This window comes from Macrosteles quadrilineatus, unplaced genomic scaffold (genome assembly GCF_028750875.1).
Source record: "Macrosteles quadrilineatus isolate MER2022 unplaced genomic scaffold, UCM_ALF_1.0 Scaffold_8__2_contigs__length_117827958, whole genome shotgun sequence".
In the NCBI taxonomy this organism is placed as follows: Eukaryota; Metazoa; Arthropoda; class Insecta; order Hemiptera; family Cicadellidae; genus Macrosteles; species Macrosteles quadrilineatus.
Window position 1 is genome coordinate 90063180 of NW_026542601.1, and position 15408 is coordinate 90078587.

At 34.0% G+C, this 15408-nt stretch overlaps 1 protein-coding gene across 1 annotated transcript in view; it reads right to left on the reverse strand.

Annotated features, from left to right (window-relative positions):
* Nucleotides 1–15152, reverse strand: part of LOC128999993 (histone deacetylase complex subunit SAP130) — a 40053-nt gene extending 24901 nt beyond the window's left edge. The window contains exons 1-6 of the mRNA XM_054426824.1: nt 14776–15152; nt 6989–7100; nt 4149–4244; nt 3580–3694; nt 2122–2237; nt 1096–1199 (exon numbers count right to left, since the gene is read on the reverse strand). Of these exons, the coding sequence (XP_054282799.1) occupies nt 1096–1199; nt 2122–2237; nt 3580–3694; nt 4149–4244; nt 6989–7100; nt 14776–14862 (630 nt within the window). The 5' untranslated portion in view covers nt 14863–15152. The remainder of the gene's footprint in view (nt 1–1095; nt 1200–2121; nt 2238–3579; nt 3695–4148; nt 4245–6988; nt 7101–14775) is intronic.
* Nucleotides 15153–15408: the final 256 nt, after the last annotated feature.

The following is a 15408-nucleotide window of genomic DNA, read 5'->3' on the forward strand; positions in this document are numbered from 1 at the left end:
GTTAAGGGAAGGAGGTGTTTTCTTTAAGATGTATAATTTCATTGAATATTACGTTTTGATTTTGAATTTGTGTCAAGTTTAGTAAATTGTCTTTGTCATTAATATGGTGAGTATAAATATAAAAGTCTTCCTTTGTATTCATTTTTTATAGTATTTTTTATACAAAGAGCATATACAGGCAATCAGATCAAACAATATGACAACACAAAAATCCTCATACGCCGAACATATACTTCAGACCGACCATACATACTCAGAAATGAATAAAAACATGCACATTCTGGATATTGAAAATAAAGGAGAAAAAATGAATACAAAGGAAGACTTTTATATTTATACTCACCATATTAATGACAAAGACAATTTACTAAACTTGACACAAATTCAAAATCAAAACGTAATATTCAATGAAATTATACATCTTAAAGAAAACACCTCCTTCCCTTAACATAAAAATTATCACCTGTTCTTTAATAAGAAATATCTAATATTGTTTGTAAATAAAAGAAACTAATAGGTTATATACTATACTGTGATCATGGCATTAATGTCCGAAACATGTAAGTAATATAAAATAAAATGGTTTTTTTAGGGTACTGTGGTATTTTGATTTGCTTAGTAACATTTAAAGTAGCCCTCATTGATGTATACAATAACAAAATATATATATATATATATAAATATATAAATATATAAACATATAAATATATATATATATATATGAATTTGAACGGATGGTGTTTTTGGCCTCTAGGGACCTCAAAACGAAAAAAAAAAATCGGTCCCGCGTCCAGGTCTTACCATGAGTACTACGGTAATAGCTTATTCCCTATATGGGAAATTCGCTAAAACAAGACAGAAAGTTGAATTTTAGACTCTAGCGTATTCTGTGATTGGCTCACACAGTTAGTTGTTCTTTTTTAGTTAAATATTGGTGACAGCTGGTTCATATAGATGGGATGTCTACTTCAGTAGCCAATGGTCAATAGTTATATCCTATGTGATCGTAAGTGCCCACAGACAGTGAAGCAATCACAGATGTTACACATACTCTAGCAAACAAGTATTAGGTCTCAACTAAGGTGAGTCAGTTACCTGGTTGGGGGTCTGAGTGATGGACAGTTGTTTGTGAGGAGGAGCAGCTTGTAGTAAGACAGGTCTCGTACTGACAGTTGTACCAGGGCCTATCCTTGTAGTTACTACAATACATAACACTCATATATCACTGAAATCCTACAGATATAAACTCTTCAATTCTATCATGAAGTACACTCAGGGTTATTAAATAATTTGGACTGGACAAAATATTATCACACCAAGGTCATCTAGAAATTAATAGTAAATTTGTAGGGCATGGTGTGATGCTCCTCAAGCGTCTTGAATTTCAGTACGAGAGGGACGGGTTCGATTCATGACATATCCACGAAATGTTTGAGGAGTTGAACTGCTTTCCCTTAAAACACTTTATTTAGGCCTATTTTCATACAGAATGCCACTAAAAAAATGCTTTTTACTTGTTAAAATTAAATTCCTGTTTTATACTATTATATTTGTATAAATTTTGTAATACTGATAGGTCAGATAATGTTTTAGGGAAACCCAAAAAATTTAAGAACATTGTTATATAGTACTATTTTTTGCAGGATTTTAATTGTGTATGATATCCTTTAGCAATTGGAAATTCACAATTTAGCTGTGATGCTGGTGGCAACACCACAAATGTGGCAACAGCAAATACAGTAACATCTACACTTGACAAATACTATCAGGGAATGTATTAGTGTGTGTTTTCTGTGAGTCAGTATTATGGCCTACCTAGACTTTTTCTAAGAAAATATAGCAGCTATCTCTTTCTTCTATCTAAAAATAATAAATTAAGTTTATTTTCTACAAATAACAATGATAGTCTAGTGCCTTTCAAAACCAATCCAAAGGAGCATATTTAACCTATCGAAAAACTAGTTTTACCCGCTATAAGAAAAAATATTAGGTGCAAACAAGAACCATAAATACCAGACAAAAATGTAAAACTGTCTTCAGCTTGGATAAAAAAATTGTAAGCTTTAAAAAAAATTTTAAGCCTATAAATGATTACCTAAACTGTTGTATAACTAGTCTTACCCGCCATGCGGTTCTGAGTGATATTGTTGTTGTTGGTAGGCCTGACAGTGGCGTGAGTGGTGACTCCCACCCAGGAGGTAGTTCCTCTACCAGCCGGGCTCACGGCTCTCATGAACCTAGCAGACAAACAGCATCAATGAAGTAACTATCAACTGTTCATCACACAACTTCGTCTTTGGAAGATTTTACTGTGCACTTTGTTGTGGCATTGGACCATGTTTTGTTGGTAAAAAGTTATGCAACCAAAATCAAACAATTTTGTTCCAAACTTGTTCTTTAGACCAACACCAACACTAAAAACTTACAAAGCTTACGTTAAACCACACTTTGTATATCTCAATCATTTAATTTTTCAGATCTAGTTTATGTTATCATTCACACAAATACTGACATAGTATTTTATGGACGTTTATTATGGACTGGGATGGTGGCGACGTCCTGTAATCCAGCTACTAGGAGGTCACGAATTGTGGATATTTAGAGGAATGCACTGTGGAAACGATACTCCCTGGTGTGGATTAACATCCGCAGTACTATCCTGATAATTAGACCAATTGTTTAATACCAAGGCAAAAATTTGTTTCGAATTCCACTATAAACTGTAGGTCCCTTAGTTGCCATTAGCTGTATGGGGTAGTAGTTAACAGATGTGTTTAAGGAATATGTCGGCCTTAGTCACTAACAAGACTACAAGATCGCGCCACTCATCCTACGCTCATCTCCATTCATACTTGGCTTAAAATACCTACTTTGTATGGTCGCCATTTCATTGGTATTAAAGTAAAGTAGATACCATCTATAAAAAAAATCAATTTTATTTCCAGTTACTGCCTAAGAAGTTGTTAAAAAGGGATAGAGTCCAGCTAGCTTACCTGAAAAATCAGAGCCTTGGAGCTGTGACACTTTGTCCTAATAAAGGATGGAAAGTCAGGATGACACAGAAGATCGAGGGAGGTGGAGGGGTTTTGATGGTGCGGCCAAATATGTGTTATGTTTATCCTTTAATTTTGTTTATCTACTACTTAGCCCCTGGACTCTCTCAGTTGAGCTAGCTGAACCTCTTTCCTTTCAAAAACAAAGGTACAGTAGAACCTCTTTAATCCAAACTAATTGGGACCGGGGGTTGTTCGGACTAGTGAATAGTTTGGATTACAGAACATATTGTTGTTTTTACATAACAACAGCTAAAATGGATCGTAATTGTTTCGAGAAGAGTGAAAAATGCTTTACAAAGTAAAATACAGTGTTTATTTAATACAGTAGTAAACATAGTGAATAAACAGTACTGTACATTACAATAGAAACAATTATGGTGTGTATATAAAAAATACAGTATTCAATAATGAACTACTGTATAGAGAACAGCAATGAGGCGTTCGGATTAGTGGAAGTTCGGACTACAGGATTAAAGAGGTTCTACTGTAGTTAAAGCCAGTGTAACAAAAATACACAATTTACCCTTGTTGGCTGGACGAGGTGGCGACTCCGATGGTTTGTAATGTAGAGGACCCTCTGATTATTGGAGTTGCTAGCGTAGACCTTGGGACAGCAATGTTAGCCACTGCTGCGGCTCCTATCAACAAAAAACTGGTATAACAACACAAATATACGTTAACAGTTATAATTTGATGGTACTTTAAAAAAATGAGGTTAGCAAGCTATAACCCGAGCAAATTTTCAACAGTAGAAATGTTTACACAATTTACTTCCTCTAGTTCAGCTTTGATTCGTTTGGACTTTTGATGGTTCCATAATCCCATAACCACCTGTATATGACTCATACACACTCCATAGCAGAGTAAACATACAATTCTTTGTTTGAAGTTAATCTTTGGTGATGGTGAGTTATGTTATTAAGAGATAATTGCTCGATTTATATCACGATTACTAAATAAAGGTGGACATAATTTCTTAAGCAACGTAAACATACAAGTCACAATCTGTTAGTCTGAAGCTGTTTGATGAAGATGTTATTGTATAGTAAATTATTTTAGGACTAAGATTATCTTATATTGTAGGGTACTGACCTCGAGGTACGTGGTAGGTAGAGGTAGTACCGGCCGACACAGGCATCGTGGTCAGTCTATTGATGACTGCTGGCCCCATAGTGGACCCTGACACACCTGTACACAACACGCAGTTCTAACTAACTATACATTGCACAGAGCACAAAACAAAATAGTGTCCTACTCATTTCCAAAGTAGGTCCCAGCTAAAATATTAAAATTCATACACCAAAATGTAAATTCAAGAAAAACATTTTGAGCAATGCTTACTTTTACTTTGTACTGACATCACATGGGGAGTGAAAAAATTGTATCCTCGTTTTTACTCAAAGGTGATACGATCTTATTTTCCCATTAAAACAAATTTATTTTGTTATTTGGCTTTTTTTCCTGCCCTGAAATCTAGGCACGAGCCAGGAATTGTATTTCACATTACTTCAGGCTTGACCTAGGGGTTGCGGCATTATCACATACCGGAAGATAAAATCCATAAGTGATTTGGCGGGATTTGAACCCGGGACCTCAGAAACCGAAGTCCTGCGCTCTACCACTATCCATGTTAGCTCCCCCATGTTGTATTTTGCTTTTGTAACTTTTATCTTAGATGTAACAACATCTAAGATAAAAGTAAACATACTACCATACTTATTTTCACTGTCCAAGTCAAAGTACAAATCATTAAGAAACCCGATATATCCTAATATACCCAAATCATCTTCCACAACATATACAAAAATTACAGAAATGTCAAATTAACTTTGCCACCTGCAAAAGGGTTTGTGGAGCTTAACCTCCACAACGGTTTAAATGTCCCGCCAAGAAGGCAAACGTGTAGAGTAGATCAAGCCATTGTCAAACAGAAGACAAAGTGCTCGCGCATGCGCACGGCCACATCAGGAGAAGCGAGCAGCTCCCGGGTTGTCTTGCCACATCCACGAGCATGGGGGTAAGGCCCCATGCGAGGTATGGTGTTAGACTAATATATTTCAGTAAATAATCCGTTTCAGATATCACCTATCAACTACTTTAGGCCTAATGTAATTTCAAGTGTCATCTTTTAATATCAATATTTTGCTCAACCCTTAAATTCCTTAGTGCACGTTGTGTCCAGTTGTCTGATTAGTAATTATTGCATATATCAATCAATCATCTTTATTTGTCTTTGTACATAAATACAAGAAATGGCGTCACATGTACATAATACCATTACCATTACCAACTTGATCGTTGACTAGATGTCTGGATTGATCTTGTCAAATAAAAATGTCACCTAAATATATATACAGGGTGTTTCAGAATTTGTGTCGGATATTTTAGGGTATTGTTCCTGGGTAAGAAACAAATCCAAATATCATATTTAAATTGACCGGAAGTCCTTAGCTACTCACACATCCACCATTTTGTTTTTTTCGCTTATTAATTGTTTTCTAAAAAATGGTAAGAGATACGAAATTGAAACTTTGCAAAAACATTTACGACAACTAGACAAAGCTACAAAAAAATTATGAACATTTTTAAAATTCAAAAACAAAATGGCGGCCATTTAACATTTTGTTTCTTAAATTACTCAAAAACCGTTGAGTTTACAAAAAATTTACACGAATAACTTTTTTAAGATAATCTAAATACAAATCGATTGAAACCTTAATCTTTAAGATCGGATGAATATTAACTGAGATATGGCAGCTTTAGTAATACGTGACCGCTGGAGGTTAGATGTAGTGCATTTAAAAAATTAGGGTGTTTGGTGTGAATTTTAAAAACAGTAAATAGGTGTGCAATTTTTAAGCCATCCTAATGATTGATAATTGAAAAAAAGACACTTTTGGGGTTATGTAATATTTTATTATTGTTTGAAATAATCTAAAATCGTTTAAAAATAACTTGCAAAGCGGACGTAGACAGTTGCATTGTTGTGGCAGACTTAGGCCGCATGCCTCGGCATGCACTACATCTAACCTCCAGCGGTATATATATATATACCTAATATACTGTACCATCAACATAGTTTGTAGGATCACCAACCCCAGACAAACCTACACTGCTCTCAATGCAAACTCACATACAAGTAAAGAAGTCCTGAAGATAGTATATTTTTTTTCTATTAAGATCGTTTTCAGTTTTGCCTTAAGTTTGTTTGCATTGTTTTCTAATCTTAGTTCATCTGGTAGTGCTTTAAGAAATTTGTTCCCCATGTAGGTGGTTTTTTTCTTATAAAATTCTAATCTGTGATTCTCTAACTTTGTTCCAAATTTCCTCCATGTGTTATAGTGGTGTGTAGATTCGATTTATGATTTTCAGCTTGTTTTAAAATATAATATACAATCAAAAACATATTGGCCATAAACTAATAAAATTTTGAGATTTTTGAAGCGATAGACTATACTATTTCTGTAGTTAAAATGTTTAAATTAATATTAATAATCATCAAAGCTGGGACTTTGGGCCTGTGATTTTCAGTAAATTGTCTCCTATGGTTAAGTTAAGGTGTTCAGTTGTCGTTTCCTACACCAACGATTTTGTCATAACAATCAATCGACAACAATCGCCAATATCGTAGCTTAAACGCCACAGGTTGTGAGGATAGTTGACGCAACCTAGATTTACGACAAACATGATATTGCCAGTAATCTTAAGCAAAACTAGATCTCCTTTATTTAGTTTACTGCTTGGTAAACAAGAAATTGGGTATAATGTGTGACGCATAGCGGCCATTAACCAAAACTAGATTTTCTATGTCCACATTCTAGTGAAAGACAAAACATTTTTTCTAATTATAAAACAATAGATTCCAAAATAAAACCATGCTACAGCCTTACAATTACAACACAAACTACTTAAAACAGAACCAAAGCACATACCTTGTTTCACCAAAGCAGGACTTGGAGTAGAAACTGAAGATGTCGAAGACTGAATATTCGTTGTCAAATATCTCTGCTGCTGAGGTAACGGGACTGTTCTCAACAGAGCCGCCTGTAACATGATCACCACAGAGCATATCAGCTGATCATAGATAAAATCAATTTACAGCTGCTAGACAACAACCATATGATAACCCACTCTGTTTAAACAACACCTATCTACCGGTACTGATAACATTTTTTACATCCTGTACGACAATATCGTTGGACTATATAAGGGTGATATGTATGCTGTAAGTACAAGATTTTAAATTCAGTAGCTACAGTGTTACATAACGTAAATACAGGATTTTAACTAATAATGTTAAATTAAGGATTTAACTATAAGCTAATTAAAATAATAAAGTTAATGAGGAACTTGAACCTTTGTGAAAACCTCAAGGGGTTTCTCAAACCTATCAACTGCAAAGTGCCTACTTGAATGAAAGGTATTGCTGAGAAATTTTCTAGAATAATTTTAGTTTTTAAACCCTCTCTTAACTAAAGGGCTTTTTATTAAAATTTAAAATATTACATAGGCATCAACAGTTGCATTTTATTTTGTTTAGGCTACTATTTTGATTACATCTTTTCTGATTTAACCTTTAAATTATTCTTGAAATAGTTGTTCTATGTTCCCATTTCTATAAAGTTATTAGTTTTGATTTTGCCACGGTGTTGATTTCAAATAGGCTACATAAACCAAAGAGAAAGAGATACCAGTACCGCTAGTCATTGTTAAGCAGTGGGCCTACAATTGAGTTTGTAATCACTAATAGGTTACCGGTACCTATAACGGTTTTTACAGAGGATTTCAAGAACCACATTATTCTCTAACTTCTCGCCCTGATGTGAAGCACAGGCAGAGCAACTAGTACCAGTAATTGTGTGACCCTGCAGAAGAGACCTTGTCTTGGTTTGGATCTACAGTATCACTGGGATGTGTTTATGCTTTTGAAGCTGAATGTTAAATATATCTTAAATACCCCCGCCGCAGCAAACCTGCAGACTTAGCGAATTTCCATCTGCTTGATTGGATTTAAACTAAAATGTCTCCTTAAAAATATCACATTTATTCCCTATTTTAACAGAATTAGTTTAATGAGTACTTAGGTTTGCTGCAACAGGGAGGGTAAACAAGTTTTTTTTAATGTAAAATATTAAAAGGTACTGTGGTTTAGTAAGAAATTAATATATTTTCCAAATTTGATCAAAATATGTTCATAAACAAGCAAACTACAACAGTTGACTTATTCTCCATAAGAATTACATGGGAATTTTAAAATTACAATTTTTTTGATTTTTCTCCGTTACAATTAGGCGCATAATAACGCTTCACTAAATTATTTGTTTTTTTAAGCTCTACAAAATGGTTTAGGAATAAATTGTGAAATTTTGTGTTTTTAGGGTCAAAAATGGGAAAAACCTATTTTTACCCCATAAAACCCCCCATAAACCCCCGTTCCCATAGTCCGATCATGCTGGTTCGCGAACTCATTCAAGTTTATCCCGCCTTACACCTTCAAACCAAATTTTATCAAAATCGGACAAAAATTACTCAAGTTTTCGTGCGGATGGACACACATATATATATATATATATTTTGATAGTTCTGTTCACTTTTTAGGGCTACTTTTTCAATTAATAAGCGAAATAATAAAAACCAGAGTACCCTGAAATTCATTTTTATTTAAACTGATACGTATTTCGGCACTAAGGCCATGATCATAGTATGAGCTATATAAAAGTATGTAAACAAATAAAATAAATAAATAGTTAATAACATATGTTTTGAATTCATATTAAATTTTGATTAAATGGTTAGGTGTATTTTTTAACATGTAAATGTGCAAGATTCTTCCCTGATTTGTCTGATTTTTTCATGTATTGGATTTTGCTTTTGTTTTTGCATTACATTGAGAATGTGGTCGCCGTATTCTTTTGAGTGAAGGTATATTTGTATCTCTTCTTTTATGTCAATTTTTTCACCCTTTTTTTCATAATTTAGAATTTTGACACATTCTTCTAATTTGCCATAATTGTGATTATTTTCTAATATGTGTTCTGCATACATTGATATATAGATATATATATAGATATATAAAAATTTGAACGAATGGTGTTTTTGGCCTCTGGGGACATCAAAATGAAAAAGTAAATCGGTCCCGGGCTTAGGTCTTACCATGAGACCTACGGTAAAAGCTACTTCCCTATAGGGAAATTCGCTAAAACTTCATATTTTTTCAGTTACAACTTGTAAAAGCACAAATTATGCTGTAAAAAAAGGATGAAATCAATATGCCTGTGGATGTTTGGTTTTTCTAAGAGATTCATTTAGGCTAAGTGCCTTTTATCCTTCTATTTTCATGTGGGCATAGTGCATATAGTTAAAAATAAAATATAGTGGAACCCGAATTAACCAAAATAAAGGGGGGAGTGCCATTTCGGATACAAAATTTTCAGTTAACCCATCATATACTAAACATAGCCTATGTATTACAACGGTGTGTAGATCTAAGATTAGACACTGATATAAACACTATTTCCTTAAACTGAAATAAACTATTCTGCATGTGTATTTATATTTATGTTCATTTTTCTGAGTTATTTATAGATTTTTGCTACCTTGTAGACTGAAATATTTTAGGTTTTAACAGATAAAAAAAACTGTAAAAAGAATGACTTTACCTAATCAATCAATCACACTGTTGTAAACACTGTTAACTGTTGTACTATTAACTGTTGTCAAACTTTGTTGCAGATTGTAGTAATGTGCAATATACAAATTTTAAGTTAAGAATGTGCTACTGAAATAGCACATTCTTAACTGAAATGAATAAAATTTGTATAAAAATTCTCACAGGGCTGTCCGAACTAAGCAAAGTCTATAAGGGGTCTAGATTAATGAGTGTTTGATGTAATGTGTTGAAAGCTCTTGTATGACTGGACAAATATTACTACAATCTACAACGGTGTTTGTGTTTGTTAACAGTATTTTGTTTTAATTAATACTATACCTTCCGCAAAGATTTGTGGCGGCTGAAGGATTAGGACGGTCGGGTGGTGCCCCAGCCCCTAAATTAGCCCTCACTCGGCTGCTCTGGGGTTTGACAATGAGTCAGCCACTGGGCTCAATGCATAGTTGGTAAAATGATTGTATATCACTGTAATGTGTATTAAATAACGTAATTTTTGTAACCTGCATTAAATAACAAGAACATTGAGGCCAAACACGAAATAATTGCGATGATATTAAGCATACCATGACACGAAAACTGTCTATTATTTTAAAACCAAATGTATACTCAATATCGTTGCAATTATTTCCTGTTTGGGCTAAATGTTCTTGTTATTTGACGCAGGTTACAAAACTGGCGTTATTTAATACACTTTATGGTGATATAATAAAATTCTTCCAACTATGCATTGAGCCTAGTGGGTGACTCATGGTCAAAACCCTGAGCAGTCGAGCGAGGGCTAATTTAGGGGCTGGGACACCACCCGACCGTCCTAATACCTCAGCTGCCACGAATCTTTGCAGAAGGTATAATACCTATTTTAAGTTTAACTAAAAAGTTGGGCATAGGCATTTAAAGGTTAAGTTTGAAATCCATATTGAGTGTAGTTACTGTTTTACAGTTTAGTAGATGAATACACTGTTTTCATTTTAATTATCTTTTAACCCATTGCCGCCTAAAGACGGGCGGTGCCCATCCCAGCTTGTTATATATTTAAATAATGTTATATTTTGTTGAATAAATTTATATTTTGTGTCCAGCCAGCTCTTGTATTGTTAATTTTAGGTCCTTAACCTCTTAGCAATTTTGTGCCGGAATCCCACCATTGGTTTTGGACTTCCAAGTGACTTCACGCTCTCAATCAATGGAGCTGGAGCTCCAGTTACTTAGGCCTGATATAAAAAAATTCAAGGCTTGCTTTCAAAAAATATTTTTTATAAGTTATGCATATAAAAAAATGCATATGTATTGAAAATTGCTATAAAATATTTTACATTTAAAATTAGTGTCATATGAAAATAAATTGTATGTATATCGATTTAAACACAAGTTAGGCATTTATTTCATAAATTACATTTTAGCGACTTTTTTTACTAAAACATTGTTTATTGGTCCTTTTTTACTCAGTTCTAACTGCATGATACTTAAATAAATAACTCTGTAAGGAAAGGGTTAAAGCCCTTTTCTAAATATGCAGCCTACCTTTGTGTTTAATTAGCTACAGGGTACCTTACCAAAAAAACCTGATTTTGTATTTTTTATTAGGATATTTTTCACATAATACAAAAATTAATTACAAGTTAATCCAAACAACTTGAGACGCTTAGCCTATTAGTTTTAATCAATGAGGATTTACTATTAACTCAACCACACAATCTCACATTATTTTTTACAGAACTATCTCAGACAAGATTCAAACTTAAACCCCAAAATATAGGCATTTTAATTTTAATCATTGACTATTAATTTAAAAACTGATAAATGACAAAATATGCATCACTGTCTTGAACTTGAACCATTAACATAAAATGAATCCGCAACTCACTGTTTTGAAGGACACAAACAAAACAAAGTTATTACTGTTGAAACTTTGTCTCTGGTCATTATTCAGTATAGGTAGTTTTATCTTCCTGTGGTAGGTTATACGTTAATTTAAATTATCTGATAAAATCTAGTACAGTAGAGGGTCTATTTGTGTGTTTGTTTCCTGACTACACCAAACTTAAGAGCCAATTGAGATTCAAGTTTTAGATACTGTAGATATATTAATAGTAGGCCTATCTTACACACAGGCTTACTTTCACTTTTGAATCCCCCAGGGCCTTCACTCTGCATTCCACACTACATAAATCAGCTGTTAGATTAGCTCATTTGTTCAAATTTGCCCAATAATGAATATTTAAGAAGTTTATTTTAAATTGGGCCTAATTATTAATTTTCTGTCCAAATCTGTTTGTTTTATGACTTTCTGTAACATAGAAAGTGTTATATACATTGAATCTAAATTGAAAATAGATTTAAAAATAATCAAGGCAAATACAGACTGTAATAGGCTGCAGCTGCCTTCAAAAATTATTAATTCTAATGGCAGCACAACTGATGGTATTTTATCCATACGATCTTTTAACATCATTTTTTTATTGGGAGTTTAACCCTAGTACTGCTAATCGGTCATTTTATGGCTGATTACGGCTGTTCTGTAGGTAGTGCCATCGGTCACAAAATGACTGGTCCATTATTTTAGATGGTTTTAAAGCTCATAATCAACAGATTGATTTATTATTAATTTTAGGCATGGATGTTTGACAAAGATGTTGGCTATCCTGTTAAGTTTTCCAAAATATTTTTTGGGTCGGGACATAGCATCCTCTAGAATATGGCCATGGCGAAACAAAAGTGACAACACCACATTTTTGCCATACTTGACCAGCTGTTGTTTATGTTTAAGCATTATTGCTGTTATTACCAAGGCAATAGCCATCCTGTATTTGAGGAGGGTATGGTTGGCACAGTTGAAGAGTTATTTTCTTTGTCTGTTGACTTGAAAATTCCCACAGCCAAACAAAATTAAATTTTATGGAAGGCCTAAATGTAGGACAAAACAATACCGGTATTTATTTCCAAAAAGTAAATAAGATTCCCTAAAGTAGGCCTGCCTACCGTAGTACCGTAATTAAACTTAGGCCTATATTAAACAACCTATCATTTATTGTTTTGTTTTATGGCTATTGCCCGTAACAATTTTTATAAAAATATACAAGTCATTTAAACTAAAATTAATAATAAACACATTATAAAAAGGTAATAGGCTAAGTTTAAATTGCGGTTCTAGATTGTAGGTACATTACACAAATAATGCAAGCTTAGAACTAATTTAAGCTTAATATTATGTGTCTCCTTCTGCAAAAAAAAAAAAACAATAACTTAGTAGGTAGGCCTACAACTTCCTTATGAATAATATTTTTAAATTAAAAACTTAATTAGACATGCAAACTGTGGCGTTTTTGAAAATTAACCAGCAGTTACAAGTTTAATTAAGTTAGTGTCCTTTGTATTACTAACTTACTGTAACCACATAAAACTAGGCCTAACCTCATTGCCTACATGCCTACTAGTTGCCACTTAACAACTTGGTGTTGTAACACATTTCATAAAGTGCCTATTTGACTACCTATTGGTTCTTAAAAAATCCTTCCACTACAGTAACTTAGCCTAACTTACTGTAAATTAATTTTTTATGCTTGCATATTTTAAAACAAAAATTGATTAATTTAATTAATGTTGGATACAGCAGGGCAAACGGCCCTTTCGACCTTACTTACTCTCTTACTTACGGTGTCCTCGCCACAATTGTCTGATCGGGGAGTCGTCAACTATTATCCTTTTTTGAGGTTTTCTGTGTTTCAGGTTTCGTTATTTATGTTTTGTGTGTGTGTGCTCCTCTATGAAATATTTTATTGTGTCGTATGGCCTTGCAGTTAGGTACAATTTTAATTTTTTTCCAAAATTGAGTCTGTGTTTGATTTTAGATGTTGGGGTAATTGATTATAGAACATTGATTCCAAGAGTATGTGATTGTGTTGTTTGTTTTTTAAGTCTGTGTTGTGGTATGTCTATGTTTATTTTACTTCTGGGGTACACTTCTATATCTGTTGGCACAAACAACTAAAAGAGTAATATTGATCGATCTATCGATTATTCGATATATCGTTTGGTTAGTTAGGGAAGGTTAACCTAATCTAACCAACCAAACGATATAGGTACCGGTATCAAATTAAACAATCGAATAATCAATATTACTCATTCGGTTGTTGGTGCCAACAGATATGGAAGTGTACCCTACTTCTGGTGTTGTGGTTGTGTTGCGATTGGATTGGATGGTAAGGATTATGGTTTCGCAGATATAACTTTAAGTGAGATTAATGTCATTATATTGTGATCTATTATTAACCTGTTCACACCTAGTTATTTTCCATTTAGGCCCAACATGAATAAGTAGCTTAATGCAAAGTGTTGTTAGTTAACCATATGGCCTCCTCTTTCGCCCTTTCTCTAGGCATCGTGTGTGTTGCTAGCCTAGTAAAAGATAGCATCTCTGACTTCGGTGTGGGTGAGACGGGTTCAATTTCCAGCACATCTAAGTTAGGCCTAAGTTTCATAATCCTTAAGTTAATGGTTTTGGACTGGAAAAAGGGGTCTCCCTGCAGTTTTAAGAGTTGGCTTTGAAATAAATTCAACAATTAAACTTAATTCTAAGACTAAGATGTCTGTTAGGCACCATGAGCATTAATCATAACCGTCCCCTAGCTCGTGACTTCCCAGTCCAGCCTATCTTGAGGAGTGATTGAGCTAACTTAGCCTACACACATTTTTAAATGTTTGGCTTGAGCCATACTACTTGAATAGGGGCATTTTGTAGGGCCTAGACTTATCTATAACTGACTAAGTTAAACTACATTGGTTACTAGCCTACACTGATCCTACAAAGAGTTCAAGGATGAACACTACAAAAAATTATCTAATGATGTAAGTAACTTAGGCCTAGGCCTATCCATTGGTCTAAACCTAGCCTTGATCTGTACCTAAGCCTAGACCGTAAATGTTTGAACAAAGGCAAAATTTTGTGCAATCAATGGAGATACTTGGATATTACATGAATTATGATTTAAAGAAGAATTACAGTTATAAATGAGGTGAAACTAGAACAAAAGGGCTGATAATGTGTCTTACCCCTGGAGAGTTTCTTGGAGGCTCAACCTTCAAAACTGGCGTAGGTGCTAGATCCATCGGTATTCTTTCAATTGTCTGATCACCCATTTGACATTTACATTCAAAGTCTTATAATAAAATCCGCACCAGACGCCACCATAAGCCAACCCTAGGTGAGCTTGCTGACATACAATTTACGAAAATAAAGAATTACTCATTCACTAGGCCATAAAACGCCTTAGTCTTTTAAAGTGTTCACTTTAAACAATGTCACATAAAGTCCCGTGATATTTTACAACTAAAAACACCATTGGAGAACCAGCTCTGGCTTTTGCAACAGTGAGCTTCCTTGCAGAACAACAACACGGCCATCCTTTCTGCATCTGGTCTGACGAACTAGTACGTTATTCCTTTGACGAATAGAAGATGCGCTTTAGTACACAAGTAAACGCCAAATTGAGCGCAATTCTGTGATTGGCTACAGGTGTAGATGCAGGATTGCCGATATGTTCACCATGTTGTCAGATTTAGTGCGGCCAATAAGTTAAAACTGAAACGATCACTATAATGAGTTAAAACAAAAGGTGGCCGTGCTTGCGTGCTATAATATTTTGCAGTGGCTGTCCAATCCATTTTAACTATTTTACCTATACG